Source organism: Lycium ferocissimum, chromosome 3, assembly GCF_029784015.1.
Source record: "Lycium ferocissimum isolate CSIRO_LF1 chromosome 3, AGI_CSIRO_Lferr_CH_V1, whole genome shotgun sequence".
Lineage (NCBI taxonomy): Eukaryota > Viridiplantae > Streptophyta > Magnoliopsida > Solanales > Solanaceae > Lycium > Lycium ferocissimum.
In genome coordinates, this window is record NC_081344.1 from 2,294,429 (window position 1) to 2,317,836 (window position 23,408).

The following is a 23,408-nucleotide window of genomic DNA, read 5'->3' on the forward strand; positions in this document are numbered from 1 at the left end:
ATGCTGCTCTCTCTCTCTCTCTCTAGCTTCCGGGTTACAAAACATTAGTAGATCTCACTACTAATTTATGAATTATGATTATTGTGAGTGATGCTTCAGTTTTCCTTCTTTCTTTCGTTTTTTTTTTCTCATTTTTAGTTAATTATACATACACGATTATATCTTATGTAAATAGTTGACACATAATTCTATAAACCTCCTCCTTTTTCAATACGAGGTCATTTTGGTTTAGACTATTTTATACTAGTAATATTTACTATAGCAAATCTATTTTATTAGTCTTAATTGATAAACCTAGATTAAAAGTTTGTTTTAGAATTGGGTATAATTCCTTTTTCTAGATTTCTGATTTTAGAAAAGGGATCTACTTTTTCCACTTTTTCAGCTGGATCTACTTTGGTTTCATACCATTTCATTATCAATAATGAACCGACATTTGTCCAATTACTACTAGCGGGCTATTCCCAATTACAAAATTAAGTTAAACAAAGTAGAAATTGCGACAAAGTGATCTCTTGTATGAGTTTTAGAATAATAATCTTTAATTTGTTTTATCTTAGATACTCCATCTGTCCTATTTTACGTTACTCAAATTATTCATTAGAAAGTTTAACATTCTTTAATACGAATTTTCAACTCTTTTAAAATATTTTCATTGCAACAATTTTTTAAAATGTATAGTGCTTATATAATTTTTGAATATATAAATTTATTCTAAAAACATTAAAAAAGTGCCAATTTCATATCAAAAACTAAAATAATCTGAATTTTAACCTTCGTATTCCACTAAACTCCATTGTTTTTGGGCGGATGAGTATGAATATGAATATTATCCAAAAAAGCTGCAAGTTGGGTGGTGTTAAGAAGTTGGTGGCTGTAGTTGGTGAAGAAATTGGAAAGGCAATATGCAAAGGTTGGTATTTGGTAGTAGTATTCGCGAGGCTGATGCAATATAATTTCATTGGGTTTTACTTAATTTAATAATTTTTTAGATGAAATATAAATAATATATAGTATAATTAGAAACCCTATAAACCCATAATTATATAAGCGCAATATAAGTTTTGAATTATATTTAAAAGGTGGCTCCGTTGTGGGCATTCGTCATGGCCCACTTTCTCATCATTACGGTTGGCAACTTACATATTAAAGGGAAGCAAATCAAGATTGGATTGCCCAAATTACCCTTTCAATATTATTTTCTAAATAATTTGTAGCAGTCAAAGAAATTTCAACAAAAAGTTTATTGGCTGAGTAGGTGAATTGTCCCCACTCCCACAATCAAATTACTAAAGAAATAGCGGGGGTGGGTCTAAATATATAAATTTTTATCGGGTGAAAATCATTTACAACCCCCCCAAACTATGTTTTAAAAATTAAATTTTTCCGTCAACTTTGAACAATAGATATTCTTTCCTTTTTATTCTAATTGACTTTTTTAAATGCCTATTTTACCCTTACATTATCAACTTTTGTCTTTTTTTTTTTTTTACTTCTTTTAAATCATGATATTTTTTATTTTTTAATTCATGTAACAAATTTTTTAATAAAAAATAAATTTTATCTGCTAGGCTAAGAAAAAAGTGAGAAATACTAATTGATTATATAAGTTAATGATGTTCTTTAATAAAATAAATTAACAGAATAAATAAAAAAATTAATTTTATTAAAAATAATCAAAACTTTAATATTTATTTATACAAGTGAAAAATTACAGGTCATAATAACTTTATAAATATATTTCTATGCAAGTAATGCAAAAACAATTAAAATAGAGGCAAATTTTTAAGAATGGTTTATTTATACTGTAAATGAATTTTATTATAATTTAAGAAATATTCCATTAGTGACAATCACTTGTTTATTTATATAAACAATAGATAATAAGAGAGAAGTGAAACTTAAATATACACACATGCATGTACGTACATATATACATACTTACTGCATATAATATTGAAATAACAATCATAAAAAATAGCATTAGATTTTGTCACAAATTCATAAAAGTATTATTCTACTTATAATGTTAATGAACTTAAATAAGAATCTATAAATATCTAGATTAAAAAGATAAATATTACATATAATATAAAAATGTATTACATAAATGGAGGATTGAAAAAATCAAGGGTGGAATAGTCATTGCATTGAATAAAGGGGGGAGATTGTCTATTGTTCAAAGTTGAGGAGGGAGTTTGATTTTTAAAGCAAAGTTGAGGGGAATGATTTTCACCCAATTTTTATATGGAGTATAAGGAATCACATTGTGCTGAAGTTGTGGTTGCCACCATCCACCAAAGTCAGATATTTTTGGTGTACAGGTAAAAAATTCACTTTGGGTATTTTGTTTTGAAGTAAAGAAAAATTTAGTCTCAATTGTATGCTGACTTAGAGACTTTGTTTGGATTGGCTTATAAGCTGGTCAAATTAGCTTATAAGCCATTTTAAACTTTTTTTGGTGTTTGGCAAAATAGAAAAGTGCTTAAAATAAGTCAAAAACAAGAAGTTGAGGAATCCCAACTTTTTTCTTTTTGGCTTAAAAGTCATTTTGGTTTGACCATATAACTTTTTTATTCCTTATATTTTTTTTCCAATTTCAATATTACCCTCACTACTAAAAAAAATGTTTAACAACACTTGTACACCAAATACATCAACATTTTTTTTTTCAGCTTCAGCACTTTTATCCAAACACATAACTGCTTAAAAGGCATAACAAAAACCCTTCAAACTTGTCTCGAAATACCAGCGACACACTTATACTTTGCGGGGGTCCTATGACCCCTATAGACTATTTTAAACTGGAATATATATATCCTTGAGTGATGATGTGGCACAACAAGTGTGCTCACTCTTTTATAGGCGTATGTGAGGCAAACAAAATAGTCAAAATTGACTGATGTGTACAAATGTCAATTCTTAATTGAACACTATATTAATTAATTTGATTTAGTTAATATTTCATCTCTTTAACCCCTTCCCCTCTGTTTCACCTTCGTACCTCAGTCATGGAAAACACATAGTTGGCCGTCCCTCCAGCAAATTTCTCTTCTCCTTGTTCTCATTCTTTTCACCGGCAATATTCTTTCTCATTTTCAACCTTTAAAATCCCCACCCCCACCCCCCACCCCCCAAAAAAAAAAAAAACACAAAACATATACAAAAAGGAAAAAGGAACCCTCTCAATTTCTTCAGCTTGCAGGACAATTCCGAGCACCTTCCTGATCATTTCTTAAGATCTTATATATTATAATAATATAATATAAAGTACAACTAAGTGGATAGTTTGCTCTTAAATTTCATTCATCATCAAAATTTAATGTAATTTGTGCTACCCAGTTATCACTAAAATCAAATTATGTATTGAAAGGAAAACTCAAGATGAATTGACATCTCAGATGTTACAGATATCATTAGCGTATGCAAATTTATGATTTGTATGAGGGATCTTCAAACGGGTTATCTCCCCCAACCATGCCAGCCGAGAAAGAAGATGATAGATGGACCTGCTATTTAGTTGAACTTTTAAGAGATTAGTTTATAATTATTCTTTTTAGTGTTGTTAGAAAAAATAATAAGATGAGCCTATGTTGATTTAATCGTTTGGTAGGGTTTGAAGGAGATGGTGGAAGAAGAAAGAATGGGGAAAGAAAGAAAGGGAGGAAGTATTAAAAAAAGGGAAAAACAAAATAAAATAGGCGTGTGAAACACACTGCACTATGAAGATCTGGGTATGTCATTTTAAGGGTGTATATATTCCAGTTTAAAATAGTCTAGGGGGTCATAGGACCCCCGCAAAGTATAAGTGTTTAACTGATATTTCGGGACAAGTTTGAGGGTGTTTTTCGGCATTTTCCCTAACTACTTATTTATAAAATAAGTTTCAACACTTAAAAAGTACTTTAAACACTTATGCTTAAAAGTCACTTTTTTCCAGCTAATCCAAATGGGCTCGTAAAGTCTTTTTGGTTGTTTAGAATTTTGATATCTTGGATATATGTAATTACCATTTCTTTTGTGTTTTCTTCACATATATTTCGCAGATGTATTAATTAGAAAGACGACAACATTAAAAACTAAGATAATTTGGATTGTTATTTCGATTGTAAAAGATTAGTAAATTTAATCATATAAGACTGCAACAACATCTAGTTCTGGGAATCACAAAAGCAAAAGTGAAATTCCAGCACGTTGTGTTGATGTTACTGAATTCTTTGCTAATTTTTGAAAAGCATATCTATTTGACATATTCTTTACAAATAGGTGGAATGTCCATTATTGGATTAGTCATCAAATTTTAGTTGTGGTGATTGGTGAAATGTTAATAGTCATCAATCTTTATGCGAAATAAAATTAGAACAAAAAATACTTCTGGCTAAAACACGAAAAAAATTATTGTGGTGTGATGGAGTTGAAAGATTTAAAACTCAAGCACATTGTGTTGGAGTTTGGATACTTTTACATGTTATGCCGGACACGCCAAAACTTTCAACACTCAAGCAATATGAAAATACACACAATTTATGCCACATAATTTTAATTCCTACTGAACTTATGCCGAGCGAGACAAAAATTTAATTTGAAAGATACAAATGTTGCAAAACTTAAGCGACTTGGCAAAAAATTACAGACTAGTGCATTTGAAGGAAATCCGTGCAAAAACTTGAAAAATGGCTGTGTGCGCACTTGAGCCATAATAATGTGCATGCTTAATACTTTTTTTTGCGCGGAGTGCCCTTCGTTTGGGTGTCTTTAAATTTTGCTTCAATTTGAAATCTTTAAAATTTTTTCCCACAACACCCATAGGTTCGATTCGAACCGCACGCGCAGTCAAAATTTTAAAAAAAATTCGCAAGGCAAGTTTAAATTTCGCTATGCCGGACCGGCATACTTTTGTTAAGGAATTACCAAAGTTATGCCGGACCCGGCATACTTATGCCTTGTGGGCAGACTTGGCATAAAAAATTTTGATAATTCAAAAAAAAAATTCGCCCATTAAAAGTATGCCCCACCGGCATAACTTTGTGAAGGAATTATCAAAGTTATGCCGGACCCGGCATACTTATGCCTTATGGGCAGACTTGGCATAACCGCATAAGGTATCTTAGGTCCGGATAACCCCTTCACAAAGTTATCATCCGGCGTAAAAGTTTGCCTATTAAAAGTATGCCCCCACCGCATAACTGTGAAGGAATTATCAAAGTTATGCCGGACTGCTTATACTTATGACTTGGCATAAGTGTCATAGCGGTCCGACATAACTTTTGATAATTCCTTCACAAAGTTATCGCCGGTCCCATAAAAGTTTGCCCATTAAAAGTATGCCCCCACCGGCATAACTTTGTGAAGGAATTATCAAAGTTATCTTTGGACCGCATACTTATGCCAAGTCTGCCCATAAGGCATGGTATGCCGGTCCGCGATAAAATGTGTAATTCCTTAATGTTGTATCTTGTTGGCGGATAGCGAAATTTAAACTGTCTTGCGAATTTTTTTTAAAATTTTGACTGTGCGTGGGTTCGAACCTGGAACCTATGGGTGTTAGCCGAAGGGCAAAATTTAAACATTTCAAATATGAAGGGCAAAATTTCAAGACCACCCCAAAAGAAGGGCAATTCTGCGAATTGCCTGCTTAATAGGTGGGTGGGCTTATTGAAAAGGCCCAACCCTAGTAGCCCACAACACCCAAGTTACTGCAGTATTTGGCGCGGAAATGATACTCATTCTACTGCAATTGCCTCTTACTAATTCACTGAAGGAAAATTGGTAGGTCAAATTTCTTCCCTTGTCTGTTTCAGAATCACAACATGATGTTTCTATATATATATATGCATACAACATTTCTCCTGTTTTTTGTTGATTGTAAAATGAAACCTTTCCATGTTGCACAAGAATAAAGATTTATTATCTGCTTTCAGGACGCTGTTTGGAGATGTTGTGGGTTGACAAGTACCGTCCTAAAACCCTAGACAAAGTTATTGTACACCACGATGTTGCTCAAAATCTTCAAAAACTGGTATACTATCTCTTGCTCGCTCTTTTTTTCATACTCGCTCAGTACCCTCATCCATTTCTGATTGCTACATATTAGGTGTCAGAAGGAGATTGTCCTCATCTGCTCTTTTACGGTCCTTCCGGCTCAGGAAAGAAAACTCTGATTATGGCACTTCTTAGGCAGATTTTTGGTCCCAGTGCTGATAAGGTCTCCCTTTCTTTCTTTTCTTCTCTAAAAATATGAAATTCCATACCTAGTCCATTCTGTAAAGTAATCCTTTCTTCTTTTTTGGTTTGATAACTTATGCAGGTTAAGGTTGAGAACAAGATTTGGAAAGTTGATGTAAGCTTTGAATTTTCTGTATAGCTGCATTCTTATTAGTTGTGTAGGAGTACCTAAATATAAACATTAGTTGATTCGTTTTCCCCCGGGCAAGGGTGTGTTGACAGCACAATATTATTAAAAAAAGAATATTGGTACTTCAATTGCCTGGAAAATCTTATTGCGTTCTTAAAAGTAAAGATACATAAAAACAACAGAAGATGCTTACAATTCACAAAATAACTTCCAGGAAGTACAATTTGATGCATTATAACCACTGCAGAAATGATAGCATAACCATAACACAAACTAAAGAAGAAAAATTAAACCCATTGTCCTCCCAATCCGACTTGTGAAATAACTTTTTTTTAGTAACTGTTGTGTACTTGATCACTCTTTATGGCTTTTCTCCTCAGGCTGGTACGCGGACAATTGATGTGGAGCTCACAACATTGTCAAGCACTCACCACGTGGAATTAAATCCAAGTGATGCCGGATTTCAGGACAGATACGTTGTTCAAGAGATAATCAAAGAAATGGCGAAGAATAGACCAATTGACACGAAAGGGAAAAAGGGGTTTAAAGGTGACTCAACAACTTTGTCTAGTTTCTACTTATTAAACAAAATCAGACAACTTTGACTGATTAAAAAATAGATGCAACTTTTACTAGGCTTTAATTCATGGAGAAGATTGAACACCTTCTCGTTTTGTTTACATTTGTGTTCACATGGTTTTATATGGAGTAGGGTCAAAAAGTTTTTCCATGAGGATGCAAAGAAAAATGGCAGGCAGCATAATGTCTGCTGCAGCTTTAGATGAAAGCCAACACCAGAAAGGGAAGAGTAACAGGAAAAGGTTTTACATATGTAAATTTTCTTATCCGGTCTAGTGAGGAAAAAAATTATAGAAGAATTTCTTGATTAGTAATAAAGCCAATTCCTCTGAAGCCCAAATTTCTCATTGGAAAGTAAACTAAGTGGATATAATCTTTTTACCGAACTCAAGCTTTCTTATATAGCATTGAAAACCCTCTATTGTCGACCACCAGAAGGGATGATGTTAATGCTAACTTTGGACTTTTGTTGTATTTGGTGATAGAATGATTGTCCAACTTCAATTCATTTTAAGAGTATGTTGAAAGAAGATGCTATACTCTACCTCTGCCTATGATGGTTTAAAGTTTTATCGTCGTTTCTTATGTTAAGTGACACTTAGATCTTGGGGTGTTTTATTGCTAAATAATTGCATCTTTTTGCCTCTATCTGAGCAGATTGCTTCTTTCTTGAATGCACTGTTCCTTGGAGCCGAATTTTATATTGTCAGATAGTGCTTCCTTGCTACTTGATGAACTAAATCTCAATTTCTTGATTCTCTCTCTTAGTTTTCTTAGTTTCAAGCACTGATAAAAAATGTAAGAAGTAGTTTTCATAGTTCCGATTATGGTTGCGTCCCCGTTTTCTTTTGCACCACGGCAGTTTAACTATGCTTGGTTGTACTTTAGCCAGCTTCAGAAACTATATATGTTTATGCAACCAGGGGCGAATTTAGTAAGTAAATTTGGGCACGCGAACACATGGTCTCTCCGTAAAACTAGGTATTTTATGTATATATTTTCTAAAATTGGTATAATATTACTTGTTGGAACACATACTACAAGAAGGCTAAATGGTGCACTTGATTGAAGGTTGAGTTGTTTACCAAGAGGACCAGGGATCAATTCCCACCAAATACACTTTTTTCCTTTTTTTTTTTTTTTTTTTGTTAACCCATATTCTAAAAATCCTAGATTCGCCTCTGTATGCAACAATGAGGGACCATTATTGTCACTAGCTGTTTTAGTCTCTCCATTGCCCACCTTTGTGGCCACTATTTCGTTTCTTAAATTTTATTCCAGAGAATTATTTCCCGTGAACTCTATCTATGGACATTTAAAGTTGACTATTCTAATGATAAAGAAAAGCTTCACACAAATAGTGTCTGCTGTGATCTTTTGTTGTAATCATCTTTGAAATGGTAAAATCTAAACTCTTAACAACTATATTGAACATTACGTCAAAATACGCTGACGAAACTCAATCAACTTCCCATACAAAAAGCTTTCGGGGTCTTGACGTATACTTTCAGCATCCAGTGTTATTAAAAGCGAAAAACACAAATTAGCAACAAAGTCCATGGAGATTCAGGTTGACTCATTGAAGAAAAAAGAAAAAAGGAAAGCGCGTGCGTCTTTGAAATGAAGCGCACAATGTACTGAAATTAAAGATACTAAACATATGTGAATTTGGTGCATGCTACGTAGCAGGAAAAGACAGTTATGGCTGATGAGTAATGAGATAAGATAAGTAAACTTTGTGGGATTACACTGGGTATGTTGTAGTTGTTGAGTGATGAGATAAGTAAAAGGACAGTTTAGTCAAAACCAATTAAATCTTTACACAGCAGCTACAGTAAGATTCTTTTTCACCCAACCATGTTATTTCTTTTTAACTGAAATGACCAAATTGCCCTCCAAATCCTAAGCGGGCATGTCGACCTGCTGCCTGCTAACTCCCTCTTATTAGATAGTAGAAAATGAGAAACAACAAAATTTGTCATCTGTCTTTTGGTAATGGAAATCAGTGTTATCAAAGGCGCGCTTTAAGCGCGCTTAAGCCCTGCAACGAGGCTCAAAACATGTTGAGCGCTTCACCTCGCTTTATGTGCGCTTCAGTGTCATCATCAAGGCTCTAAGACATACTTTTCCTTGCCAATGAGCCTCTCTTGGAGAGCTGACACTAGATGATTAATATTTCACTTTATCGTAATATTTTTCCAATTTCTTTGTCCATACATTTGTTATTCATGCTTATTATTATTAATCTTGGACTAAACATAAATATATTTGTAGTTTTGCACCATTGCGCTTTTTTTCATTAAAGCCCGCGCTTCATTTGCGCTTTGCGCTTAAAGCCCCAGCTGACCTTAGAGCTTTTTTGCGCTTTTCGCTTTTGATAACACTGACGGAAATACATATGATCTGTTGTACATTGTTTATCAAAAAGAAGCATTTCATATTATATATCATGTCAAAGGTGAATAGGACAAGAAGATTGATATTCTATAGCGATTTCTCTAAAGATTGTTTTGGTAAGCTGGGTAATTGAAAAAAGATACCGAAATGCTTTATCAACTTTGAGATATTATTTCAGAATTTCAACTATTGCCAACAGCATTGTGTAGATATCTTCTATTATTTGTAATTTGTTCATTAGAAGCTGTAAAAGCTACCTAGCTGATATCTTGTTGGTAATTTTAGTTTTAGTGCTAAATGAAGTTGACAAGCTCTCAAGGGAAGCACAACATTCTCTTCGAAGAACAATGGAGAGGTACAGTGCATCATGTCGTCTGATTCTGTGCTCCAACAGTTCTTCAAAGGTTACTGAAGCAGTCCGCTCACGATGCCTTAATGTGCGAATAAATGCACCAATGGAGGAAGAGGTGAGTGAAATTCAGTTGTCCCACTGTTAGTACATTTTCAGTCACCATCTTTCTGGTTGTCCCATGGATAATATTACAACATTGTCTTCTTTCCTTTTTTTTTTTTTCCGGCATTCATACTATAAGATCAGGAGTGGAAGTGTATGTGCTGTATAACAATTGCCTGCATCTTCTGGGCTCAGGCTTGCATTAGACTAGTGTGTTTGTCTGGTCTTTCCTCCAGGGTTTATTTCATGTGAGAATTTTTCCTGTAATGACTTACATTGACTCACCAAAATGGGTGCTAAAGTTCACTGTCGTATTTGTTTTGACATGGTGGATTGTAAATGCCATTTCAACTGCATTGGCTATCCGTTTACCACAGAAAAAGGCACTTTTTGAGGAAAGAATGTTAGTTCATCCTTAAACATAGTTTGAGCAGTCTCTAGTCTTACAAACCAATTTGTGCCTTTTTTTTTGTAAGATGGAGGCTCATCTATTGAATAGAGTAACTAGAACAACTAAGTAAGCGTTTCATCATAGATTTCAAATATATTTCATTTTATTTGGAATTTATGTAGTTGGAATTGTGTTTGGTTATACTTTTTGCAACGGAGAGAGTAGAGCACCTTCATTTGGAATTTATGAAGATGGAGTCGGAAAACTGGTTTGGTCGTTTGGAGCACTTTTCCAAATTTGGAGTCCAACTCCAAGTTGCATTTGGAAATTTTATAACCAAACACCAACTTTGAAATAAAGTGAAAAATTATTTTGGAAAAAAGTGAATAATTTCTCATGGCCAAACGGGTCCTAAGTGTTGGAGATACACTTAAATAAATGAAATTGTGCTCTTTTTAACTGCTTAAGCTTTTAGATGAGATGACACAAACTTCTTTAGATGAGATGACACAAACTTCAACATGGGATCAGCGCAGGCAGGGTTCTGGGTTCGAGTCTTACCGCCACCCATTTATTAAAAAGAATATCCATGTGCTTGCTTGGCTAATGAAAAAAAAATCAGACCTGCACATGAGAGGCGTGTTTTAGATATAATAAATAAACTAAAATGTGCTCTTTCTAACAGCTTAAGCTTTTAAATAAGATGGTCACATACTTCAACACTAAACATTTGAACACATTTCACATTACGAGGATGTAACTCTATTTATTTGTTGAAATAGTCACTCGAGTTTGTTTATTTTTCCTTACAATTAGACTTCTTTTGTTGTACTTGGATAAAATATTAGAACATTTACTTAAGTATTTATTCATCCTATTTTAGTTTCTTTTCGATTAATTACAAATATGCTTATTTGAGTTGTTCCACTGGTGTGTTCTAGGGTCCAGGAAACGTGTATAAGATCAAATTTTAACTTTAGAACACCTCAACTGAAGAACCATAGAAGCATGTTGTCGGTTTTCCTGTGACTTTTTTCTCGATAATTGAGAATTCCCAGAAGGGCAGTGGGCACGGTTTGAAGCTCAGTGGATTATTGACCCGCCCCTCTACCCTTCTCCACTCAAATACCAGTTTTTTTTCCACGGCAGGGTTCAAACCAGTTACTTGTGTCTAATCCACACATCACGTGCTGCACTCCTACTGCTAGACCAAAGCTCCAGGGCTTCAGGTCCTCTGTCTCTATTTTGTCCCAATGCGTCATTGACTTTGGTGTGGGACCATCAGGTCGTTTTTGATTCTTGTAAGTCATTAGAATTTTTCTGAATCGAAATATATATACGGCCTAGTCAGTCATGTAGCAAAAAATTGTTGACATGTTGTCCTTTGATTATTTGTGCGTTCCTGACTGTTTCTTGAAAATCTCTTTTGTTTGACAGATTGTCAATGTTTTGGAATTCATTGCCAAAAAGGAAGGACTTCAGTTGGTGCAAGGATTTGCAGCTCGCATTGCGGAAAAGTCAAATAGGAATCTGAGGAGGGCAGTTTTGACATTTGAGACTTGTCGTGTTCAACAGTTGAGCTCCTTAACTGCTGGATACTGATTTATTTTGGTTTCTTGCTAGCTTAAGCTTCTAATTCCGAACTTATCATATATTATTTGCAAACAAGTTTCCTTATGCACGTGCTGTATTATTTGTGCAAGGTATCCCTTTACAAACAACCAAGCTATACCTCCAATGGACTGGGAGCAATATGTTTCAGAAATTGCATCAGACATAATGAAAGAGCAGAGCCCTAAAAGGTACAGCTGACAGTCAATATGAATAGGGTAATTAACATTTAGTGAATGAATCTATTTTTTTTATCCAGTAAAGTATTTCATTAATAATAATAAGGCCGAGATGGCCATATACAAGATATATACCCAAAACAGGGGAAACCTACAAAATATGGTTCTCTCGAAAAGATGCCCAATCCTCTATACAACTAGGAACTACATGGGTGCACCAAAAGAAAATAAGGGAACGAAGGCTACTCCTCAATTGAGCAAAGCTCATCTCCACCCCTTTAAAAGCTCTCCTATTTCTCTTCCCAAATGACCCACATTAAAGCAAGAGGGGTAACATTCCAAGCCTTTTGCCTTCTTCTCCTAGCTCCAGTCTTCCAACTGAACATCAACTCCTTCATGGATCTGGGCATCACCCATGAAACGTCGAACCAATTAAAGATATCCCACCATAAACTTGTTGCTAGATTGCAATGCAACAAAATGTGATCTACGCCCTCACCTGTCTCCTTACAAGGAAAACAACAACTGATGCAGACAACCTTCTGTTTCCTAAGATTCTCTGCCGTCAAAATCACCCCTCTAACAGCTAACCAAGTGAAGAAGCACACCTTCCTCGGCACCCTAGGAATCCACACCGAATCAAAAGGAAAACTGTCTTCCGGCCTAACCAACATCTTTTCGTAGAAAGACTTGACAGAAAACAATTTGTTGCTCCCCACCTCCCAGCACAAAGCATCGGGTCTACCAACTGGCTTGCATTGCTTATGAAGTACGTCTAGCAATCCCTGAAACTCAACCACCTCCCAATCCTGGAAATTCCTCCTGAATCTCAAATCCCAAAAAGTCCCATCCCCTTGTGTTCCCCTAACTTGCTGAATGAATCTATAAACTGTGCTTTGCTTGTCTAGTTCTGGAACTAGAGGTCGACACGAGATGCAAGACAAATGGAGATTCAACTTTGAGAAAAGGGAACTGTAAAGTTGAGAGGACACTAAGCTTTTGAGTGCAGAGAGAGGAGTATGTTATAAAGAGAGAGATATACCTATAAGACTTTGCATGATAATGGTGATATAGACCTTTAATTTTAGTACCAAACAACAAATTTTGCATGATGATTTGAATTCCAATTATGTAAGTAAATAGCTCGTTACCAAGTTAACTTATCAAATATTTGTAGTACCTTAGCCAAGATAATAGGAAGTCGTAAGCTACGGAAAAAGGTCTGTCAAGCAACGCGACAGCCAAAATTTGTTAGTCATATTTTAACTTGCAACCAGCAATGCATGCTGCCCAAACATTCTTCAAGAAACAGCCAACTTGCTAACAGCCAACGCAGTTGCCCCTCCCCTACCGAGATATAGCAAGGAATAAATGGATATCGCTTTCGGGGGGGAAACCCAAAAAAGAGCAGGGCATGGAAAATTACCACAGGTCAGAAAAATAATTTAAAACAAATTAACAAAATCAATTGAAGAACCTCACTAGATGATTATGCTTGGTTGTGACTTTTGCTTCTACTTGAGGTTATAGATACTTGAATCTAGGATATGTATATTTGTGTAATTGCCTCTCCATTGACCCTATAAAGTTTGTTTGTGATCTTTGTAATTCATGCTACTATTTGGAGGGAAGTTAATTTAGAGTCTCTGTGGTGAGAATCATCATACAATATGCCCCTCCCATGGTTTCTTCTTCTGTTGTTTGTAGATGCTCTATCGGCGAGAACATCCATCAACAGACATCAGTTTGAGTTATAACTGTAACTTTGAGAATTTTCTTTATGCTGCAATTTAGGCCATGCAGAGCAGCATAGTGATTATTGAGGATTTTAACGAGAGTAAAAAAGATGGCTGTACACAAGCTTGCTCAGGATGGGTTGTTGAGCATAGGGAGATCTCAACTGAAATTTTACAATGAGTTTACAAATCTTGGTTGATCGCATGTTGGTGTGCTGAGTGGTTAATGTTGGTAGGGAGGGCTAGGATGGGGCTTGCATCGATAGTTGTGTTCTACTGAATCTGAATAACTTCTTCTTGGATCATTTAGTGAGTTATAATGACCTCAAAAAAAATGCAATATGGTGAGAACGTTTGTGGGAAGGGTCAATGTGTCACTGCTTCAGTTTGTTTCCTGTTCATGTTGCTGAAAAGCAAGTTGCCTGATGGATTTGCGTTTTTTTAGTTGATTAATTTCACCAATCAAATCCGTAGCAAAAACGAAGCTTTGCTTCGTTTAGGCAGCTCTAGTGCATGCACCAAGGTGGTAAGGCGTGCATGCCAGTAGCGTCAGGTTTTATCTTGAAGAGGGAAGTGACTAATAGAAAAAGCAAGCAATGTAATAAATGAATAAGTTAGTGACTAGAAATTAGCAATTAGTTTTAGAAAACTAGTCACTTCTATGATTTAGAGCCCGTTTGGATTGGCTTATAAGTTGCCTATAAGCTGTTTTCAGCTTTTTTGAGTGTTTGGCTGGCCAGCTTAAAGCCATTTTGTGCTTAAAATAAGCCCAAAAAATTAATTGGGCCCGTTTGGCTTAGCTTATTTAAAGCAGCTTATAAGCTGAAAACAGCTTATAAGCCAAAATAAAATAAGTTGGACTACCCCAACTTATTTTTTTTTTTGGCTTATAAGCTGCTTTTTTAAGCCCATCCAAACAGGCTCTTCGAATGTTTAAATTTGCTTCTTTGCATCTAATTTAAAAAGGTTTACGAACTTAATTGATAGGGACTTTACTTCATTTATTTAACTTACTGTAGTTCTTTTTACTTTATTCCATATATACTTATAGTTATTTTCTTACATTACACATGCTAATTTATGTTTTCTTGCTACATTTTTGCCTTTCTTCAATAAAGCACATGCTGTATTTGCGCTTGGGCTTAAGTCCTCGCGACACTCCTTTGACAACACTGCTTTGCGTATAAGTAGAAAAGAAGTTATAAGAAGTCAGAAGGGGGATATTGAAATTTATCCTTGTCATGGAATTTGTTGACTGCTTTCTTCTGTTAAAGTAAATAGTTACTTGTTGTCTCATTTCTAAAGTAGTTTCCAAAATAAGGATATGAATGTCTTATTTGATTAATAAATCATTAATGTGCAGTGCAGACAATTCAGCTGCAGCAAGTCAGTCTCCAATCAATAAGGAATTTGTTTCCAAACTTCAAAAGTTGGACAAGGGACTTTTTAAAAATCTAGCTTACTCAAACAAAAGAAAATAAGAAAAAGAAGCAAAAAGAACAAATATTTTGCTACAACCGATTTACAGAAGTTTTCATTTCCTTGAATACAACAAAAAATTAAGGCACTTACGCAGCTCTATATTAGTCTATGAACAATGGCTGTTACTCCCTTGAAGCATTTCCTATTTTGTTCATTCTAAATGCAACCAATAATGCATAGTGTTGCATCACAAAATTTCCTCAGCTACTTCCCAGAAAATGTCAAACGCAGAGCTGCATGCTCATTTATATGAAGACCAAGCAGAAACCTTCAGTTGAAAGGCAAGAGCCAAATATTCACGTATTAGAATCATGAGAACGATATTCTACCCTCAGTGTAAGTTGAAGAGTGGAAAACCTTAGGCGTTTATTAGCTTACGTCGTTTTTCACATCATTTGAGACATTCGACTATTAATCATGGTAAGAAATCATCATCTTTCATAACAAGTTAGGAAAGAGGGAGGTGGGTAACTTCCCATGGGTGGTCTGAACAAGACGTGTCTCCTTTTTGTGCTCATGACAGCACAATAATACAATGTTTATTTGCCTCTTTATCTGAACTGCAAATGTTCTTTCTTACAGGTTGTTTGAGGTTAGAGGAAAGTTATATGAGCTACTAACTAATTGTATTCCACCTGAAATTATTTTGAAGGTAACATCTTCTTCCCGGTGCTTCACCTTCCACTCTGTAAGGTTTTACACAACTTTATGTTTGAATGATTCTGCTTTCAACTGCAGAGGCTGCTTTTCGAACTATTAAAGAAATTGGATTCAGAGTTGAAGCATGAGGTGTCCCACTGGGCTGCTCATTATGTAAGTTATTGAGTTACATAATGTATCACATGGATATATGAGGGTTAAGGAATCAAAGGAATTTCTAAAGGTCTGACTACTCCAACCAATTCCTTATGGTTTTGGGTGGGATGATCAAATCATTCCAACCATTGCCTTATGGTTTTGGGTGGGATGATTAAATCATTCATCTAGTACTATAACCAAGCATTGGTAAGTGTACTCTCACACTTGTAAGTTAGGATTCAAGTCCATGCATGAACCCCTATATTTGGTTATACATGCATGAAGGTATGGGGTTTATGGTTTGATTTGAGTCAGATTTTACCAATAAAAGACCAACAACACTATTATGATATGCAGAAGAAAACATCTTAATATCCAGGTATGCGCAATAATCCGAGCATTTTAGAACTTGGGAGAGGGTTAATTGTTTCTCTAAAAAATACTCCCTCCAATTTATGTGAAGGTGTTTTATTGTGCATGGGGTTTAAGAGAAAAAGAATGACTTTCGAAATTTGTGGTCTAAAACAAGCCATATATGGCTATAAATCATCTCATTAAGGGTCATTTTTTGGGACTGAATAAAAAGAAAGGAGTATCATATAAATTGGGAGAGGGAGAGTAATAACTACGATGTCAGTGGTGTCTCCTTCTGTGTGTGTGGGTTCTTTTTGGTGGGGGGTTTAAAGGAATGCTGTATATTCATTGTTAAATCAGTCATCAGGTTATGTGCACTTCTGCTGTATATATTCTTCTGGAATTTTTCTCGTGCATGGATTAATATTTGCTGATCTATGAAGAAAAAGGTTAAAAACTTCCTCAAGAAAATCTTTCCATGTCTTTCAGGAGCATAGGATGCGCCTTGGACAGAAGGCTATATTTCATCTTGAAGGTACTGTATAACCTTCCAATTAAAAATTTACTTTGAGCATCATCTGAAAACGGCTTAGACCGGCTGCTTTGGAGTGGTGATTGAGCTCCATTTTCTCTGATAATGAATTTATATGTTACCTTTACTCCATCTCTCAATTGTTTATGCTCTCATGCATTGTTTGAAATATAAGTTGCTGTAAGTAACTCATAAGCTACAATGGTGGATCTATTGTTCATGCATCTGTGATTTCTTCTATGCTTTTTCTATTAATTTTTTTAAGCGAACTTAATTTTTGAATACTGGTGGTGTTCTATTCCTTTAAGAGCTTTGGAATGTTTCTTTGTAAAATCTTCTGCCACATAACTGATTTGTAGATAGGACTTGCGCATGACTAGTCCGTCTGAAGGGGTTAATTCTAACAGATGAAAGAATCAAATGTTGGTAGGATGCTAGTATTTAAGGGATTCTGTATTTATAGTCGGGTAGTTAGCTGATCTGAGCAAAGGTCTGTGCGAACATCACATGTAAAGAAGCAGTTGGAATATTTTATTGTTACCCTTGCTTGGGATGCCAAAGCAGCTTCTAGCATATGCGTTATCTGGTTTAAGGAGACCCAAGGGAACCTTTGATGAAGTACGAAACCGAAAGGAAAATGAGATTTATCCTCGCTTGGAGATGGAATGGCTTCTCATTCAACCTGAAGATATTTGCATGTATCGTACTCATATCAAGATGGTAATTTTTGGAACCACGGATAAGGGGAAGGTGAGGATTACAATTCCAGAACCAGCCATGTGTATGGGTACGGCGAGAAATTATTATAAGAAACCGGTGTAGACCCTACCCTTCTCTCTCCATACATAATTATCTTTCAGTTTTTTGTAATCTTGAAGTTAGTGGTAAGAATGATAAATCTGAATGTTAAATTGCGATCTGCACCCAAGGGTGTGGGCTAAGTGGTCAATGAACTGAATAGAGAACCATGAGGTCTCAGTTCAAATTCCACCGGAAGAAAAAAACTATGTGTTTTCTTCTCATCTTTCCAAGTCTTGGTAAATAGAGTTACTTGGTACCTGCTCTAGTGGAAGGTAGCAGGTATCTCGTGGAATTAGTTGAGGTGCGCGCAAGCTGGCTCAAACACCATGGGTATCCAAAAAAAAAAAAAAAAAAAAAAAAAAAAAAGGAAGAATGATAATTTTCAGTTTATCATAAAAAAATCTCTTGATTTTAGTGTATAAGGAATATAAAAAATTGTAGGTCGAGGAACGTGATGGTGAAAATATTGTATCTGTATGGTTTGATACTAATATTGTATCTGTATGGGCACCCAAAGGTGTGACCTATTAGTCAATGAAGTGGGTTAAGAACCATGAGGTCTTAGGTTCAAATCCAGTGGAAGCAAAAACACTATGTGATTTCTTCCGTCTGTCCAAGCCTTTGGTGGATAGAGTTACCCGGTACCTGTGTTGGTCGATCGGTAGCATATACTCCGTGAAAACTAGTCGAGGTGCGCACAAGCTAGTCCTGACTCCACCGAATAAAAAAGATATTTATCTATATTATTTGATGTGGGTAGAACTTTTTATATATAGATTTCATACTCGGAGAGAAGCTTGTCACCTCTAGAAGTGGCGTTTTAGTTTTTTTCCTTTCCCTTTCTGTTTTGCTTGCCAAATAAGGGAAAGGGACATTGTTAGGAACTTTTGCTTTTCCCATTTTCTCTCTACTTTTCAACTTTACTTAAATCAAACTATATTGCAATTTAAACAGTGCTCAAGCTCAGAAAGTGTATGATGTAGATAGTCTATTGGAATTCCCCAGTGACCTCACAGGCTAGAGTAAAGAGGGACCGAGGTTTTTGTAATGTTCCTGCTGTAATCACCCAACACCACCTTAGTGCTGTTCTGATGAATGAATTTTTTTACTAACCTATGAAAAAGATTTGTTAGAAAAGCTTGGAAAGTGTCCTCTGCAAACTTACAGCCATTATAACTGGCAGTAATACCTTTTGAAAATAAGAAATTAAAAAAAGAAGTAATACTGTTTTTAATGAGGAAGAGTAATACTGTTACCAGAGGCAAAGAGTAAATAGCATTTTTTAGGTGCAAATAATGTCTAGAATGTGACCAATTTATCATTTTGGGGTTGATATATAGCGTTGATGCTATGGAAAGATTTTAAAAAACAGACGTTGCTGAGGAAAGCGTTGTAGAAGATATACATGAGGAAAGCAGTCTCAAGGAATATTCTGGGACGTACTAAATAAGACCGGTGTCCTATTTGGGGTTGAATGTTAGGTGATCTAGGTGCATTCCGCAGATGAATGTTTGGCACCAGATATCAATTTTAAGAAAAGGTTCGATATACACCAGACCCCTGAAATAGAATTTCATTGACTTGAGAAAATGGATGCATAAAAACCCTCAGGGGTTGGCCTGGTGGCAATTGACTTGAGCCTTGGGGTGCTCCCTTTCAAGGTCTCAAGTTCGAAACCAGCTGGGTGCAAACAATTTCGAGGGCCATCGGACTGGGAAACCCTGAATTACCCGTGGTGCACTTGCGGGAAACTCCTTGCCGAGGGCCTGTGCACCCCCGGGATTAGTCGGGGCTCAAAGAGACTCGAACACCCGGTGCTTAATCAAAAAAGAAAATGGATGCATAAATGGACTCCGAGGGATGAGATAAACCTGAGTTGAGTTTAGAGCCATAAGCACTTCGATGGGATTCAAATTACTTCCAGGTTTCTTTTATGAGATGCAAACTTCCTGATAATCTACTGTCAAGGACACATGGGACGGGACTTCTTGGAATTTGAGGTTTAGGAGGAATTTTCAGGATTGGGAGGTGACCGAGCTTCAGAGATTGCTAGATCTACTTCATAAGCAATGTGAGCCAGTTGACAGAGCCAATGCTTTGAGTTGGGAGTTGGGGAATAACAAAGTATTCTTAGTTAAGTCCTACAAGAAGCTTCTGGTTAGGGCAGAGGATAGTTTTCCATATGCTTCCGTCTGGATACCTAAGGCACCAAGGAAGGTGTGCTTCTTCACGTGGTTAGCTACTAGAGGAGTCATTTTGACGGCGGAGAATCTCAGGAAACGAATGGTTATCTGCATAAGCTGGTGTTTTTTTTATAAGGAGACGGGTAAGGACGTGGATCATATTCTGTTACATTGCAAATTAGCCACGAGGTTATGGGAGGATATCTTTAGTCGGTTTGGTGTCTCTTGGGTAATGCCAAGATCCGTGAAGGAATTGATGCTCAGCTGGAAGAGTGGTGTTTGGAGAGGAAGACACAAGGCTTGGAATGTTACTCCTCTTGCCTTAATGTGGGTTATTTGGAAAGAGAGAAATAGGAGAGGTTTTAAAGGGGTGGAGATGAGCTTTGCTCAATTGAGGAGTAGTCTCCGATTCCTTATTTTCTTTTGGTGCACCCATGTAGTTCCTGTTTGTATAGAGGATTGGGTGTCTTTTGTATAGAACCATTTGTTGTAGGTTCTTCCTCTTTCTGGTATACCACTTGTGTACGGCCAAGATGTCCTTGTTTATATCAATGAAACTTTTTACTTGATCCAAAAAAAAAAAAAAAAAAAATCTACTGTCAAGGACAAGTAACCATTGCTCAGGATGTAAAGTAAATCAATAAGCTGTCTTTTCATTGCACATGGATTTTCTATGTACCAATCTGTTCCTTTGCTGTGAATAAGACAAAAAGTTGAGTACTTGATTTATTCACCACTTGTTACGGTTAGAATCACCATTTCAGTATTTCGATGTTCCGGCCAATAACCGCCTTTCTGCATGTGTGCTTCCTTCTCAAATATTATATTCCCAGGATATTGTTATGCCTTGCCCCCTTGTCAATAAAACAAGATACAGATATGGGATTTATCACCAACAGACAATACCAGAAGCTGGGAAAATGGTAGGGGAAGAAATTTTATCTGCTTGTGGGATCGACTTGACAATTTTGCGTATATAATTGGAGAGCATATTTTGGTGAACTGTGTGACTAATCCCCGGTCAAGCATCATCGCGAGCACATCAACAAAGGGTTATCATATATGCATAGTTCCTTTCTTTAATGTATTAGGTGTGTGTATGTGTGACTGGAGTGCATGATAGTGTGGAAGAGTTCCGATGGACATCTTGAACAGGAAGACTGAAGCTAAGGAAGAATATTACTTCAATTACTTGAGGTAGGAAATAAGTTTTTGAGCGATTCAGGACATTAGATTTTTGTTTTCCTAATTAGTCTTCCTACTTTAGTCTGGCATTTGTAACTTGGAGCAGAAAAACTTGAGGAATTTATCTCAAAGTTCTGCGTATTAAATGGGTCATGGAGCATTTTTTTAGTTTGGATTTAACTCAAAAGTTGGTCACTGAAGGGGAAGGGGCTCAATATAGGTTAAAAATTGATTTTGCTTTATACCCATAAGGAACCCAATTAGGAGCCATGCTTAACTCCATTTTTAGCATGTCTCTGCAGGTGTATTGACTGTATAATCTGCTGTTTGGCAGAGATACATATAATTAATTGGAGAAGCATCATAGATGTTCATGCTTTAACGGTGTCATAATGATTGAGCTACAGAGCAAGCCTACTCAGTAATCACAGATTTTGTTGCTAAAGTTGAATAGTTCTATCGATATTTGGACTAGGACTGTTACTTAAAAGATGTGATTTGGTTAACTTCAGGTTATGGTGTTCATGTCTAATATATATCTACATGTTTCGAGCTCATTTGGTACCTTCATCTTTGATTTGTTTTGCAGCATTTGTGGCCAAATTCATGAGCATCTACAAGAGTTTCCTTATTTCAACATTTGGTTAATATAGATCTGAAGTACTATGGAACTGTTCGGCAGTAGGAAAAAGTTTTTGTTGTCCATTGTGCCAATGTCCTGTCGTGCTTTAATTTAGTTGGGTGTACAATCGTGCTTAGACATTAATTTACATTTTACCAGAATCATATCCCAATTTGATCCATCTTATTCTCTATCAGAAGTATTTTCTACTGCTTCTATCTTTTGTAATTGCTGATCGCAGTGGCTACAAGGAAAAGTGGACGTGCTATGGTACATATAAGCGAGATTATTGCTTTGGCAAAATAAAAGCTGCTCTAACAACATTAGTGATCTAGCAGTTGTTTTTCCTTTTTCCCCTCTCCCTAGTCCCTTCAATACGGTCCCTTTTCTGTTGACTCTGCTTGCAAAAACCAAAAAAATGAAACGAGGAACAGAGCGGATGGTGAATCTTTCGCATAAAGTAGAGTAGATGTATGAAATTGTGATACCAGTAAGTTATGAGCTTTGGTGGTGAACAATTCAATGTGCAGTTTGTTCCTGTTTCTTTGGCTGCTAGTCCTTAAAGAAAAAGCAAGAAATGACAATAGATGATACATGTAATTCACTAGGCTTTTGGAGAGTTGGGCTTTGGTCTCTTAATCTTAAAAACTAGTAACTTTGTCTGTGCTTCGCGCGGCTACAAAAGATATCATAAAATTGAGGAAATAATGTTTTTGTAAATTTATTCGTGATATAGTAAATAATTTTTTTGTATATGCATATAATCTATTTATATAATACTTTCATCGAAATTAGAGGTTATATTTGAATTGACTGAATTTTTAATTATTGAATTTTTTGAAAAAAAAAAGACTACAAAAAAGTTCTTTAGAATAAGTGTGTTTTTTCTTCTATAAAAAAATATGAAATGACAACTAAAGAAACTAAAAACGTAAGGAAAACAAAACGACCAATTTATTGTTGGTTATATTCACTTCCATGTCTTCAGACTTCACAATTTTTTTGGCCAAGTAAACATATCAGTGTATATATATTGCACAATATTCAAACCTAAAAAACCTATAAACATATCATCACATAGGACATAAAAGCTTTGACAGGTTCCATCTCTACCAAAGTTCTTTGTTCCTTATTTCATTTATGACAATAATAATAGAGCTATAATGCAAACCGTAATTCAGATTTAATAATTAGAGGTCGTCTTAAAATGAGTGAAAAAAATAAGAGATACTAGAAAAAAGATAAAAGTAGTTGGATACTAGAAAAAAAGATAAAAGTAGTTGGAATAGATGTTGATCTACGGAGGTGTTACATCTCTTACTTCAAAGATTAGAACTATATGTTGTCGTAATCAGAATATACAATTCTGATTATTGTGGTCGTAAAAGTTATTTCATCTCACAAGTATGAAAATTGTAGATTCACTGGAAAACTTAAAGGAGATGTCACGTTCCGAATCATGGCCTGGGCGTAACACGTCACTCGGTGCCTTGCTATATGTGACCGAGCGAACCACGTAGCTTGCTAAATCAACATGAGGCATGAGCTGATGCGGAATATAATATAAACATGCATGGTGGGAGTAAAACATGAGATTAAATAATCATAAGTCTGAATATATTTAATAAATGTTGAGCCAATACTGGCTATACGACTCTGAACATCTGACATGACATAACTGAACTAGTCTAGTTTATGAAACCTTTGACATGAGTATGACTGCTAAACCATTTATCGGGACAAGACCCC

The 23,408-nt window shown here is 35.6% G+C and overlaps 2 protein-coding genes across 3 annotated transcripts in view; one reads left to right on the plus strand and one right to left on the minus strand.

The window, feature by feature from the left end:
• The window catches only part of LOC132049227 (FH protein interacting protein FIP2), a 93,475-nt gene that overhangs the window by 49,700 nt on the left and 20,367 nt on the right, over positions 1–23,408 (minus strand). The window lies entirely within an intron of this gene.
• LOC132049225 (replication factor C subunit 3) lies at positions 5,662–21,993 on the plus strand. 2 transcript variants are annotated; one of them, XM_059439945.1, is made up of 12 exons: positions 5,662–5,769; positions 5,922–6,019; positions 6,095–6,205; positions 6,308–6,340; positions 6,736–6,904; positions 9,617–9,798; positions 11,614–11,750; positions 11,880–11,978; positions 15,767–15,836; positions 15,923–15,997; positions 16,826–16,871; positions 21,627–21,993. In XM_059439945.1, the coding sequence occupies exons 2-12, from the start codon at positions 5,936–5,938 to the stop codon at positions 21,683–21,685; spliced, it is 1,065 nt and encodes a 354-aa protein (XP_059295928.1). In that variant the 5' UTR covers positions 5,662–5,769; positions 5,922–5,935; the 3' UTR covers positions 21,686–21,993. The 2 variants fall into 2 exon arrangements, with proteins under 2 accessions (XP_059295928.1, XP_059295927.1); XM_059439944.1 differs by lacking the exon at positions 5,662–5,769 and having other exon boundaries at positions 5,831–6,019.

Coding starts and splice junctions, on each gene's coding strand:
- LOC132049225 (XM_059439945.1), top strand. CDS start 5,936: ATGTTGTGGGTTGACAAGTACCGTCCTAAAACCCTAGACAAAGTTATT. Junction 9,799..11,613: donor ATGCACCAATGGAGGAAGAG/GTGAGTGAAATT, acceptor TTTGTTTGACAG/ATTGTCAATGTTTTGGAATT. Junction 15,998..16,825: donor CCCACTGGGCTGCTCATTAT/GTAAGTTATTGA, acceptor CATGTCTTTCAG/GAGCATAGGATGCGCCTTGG.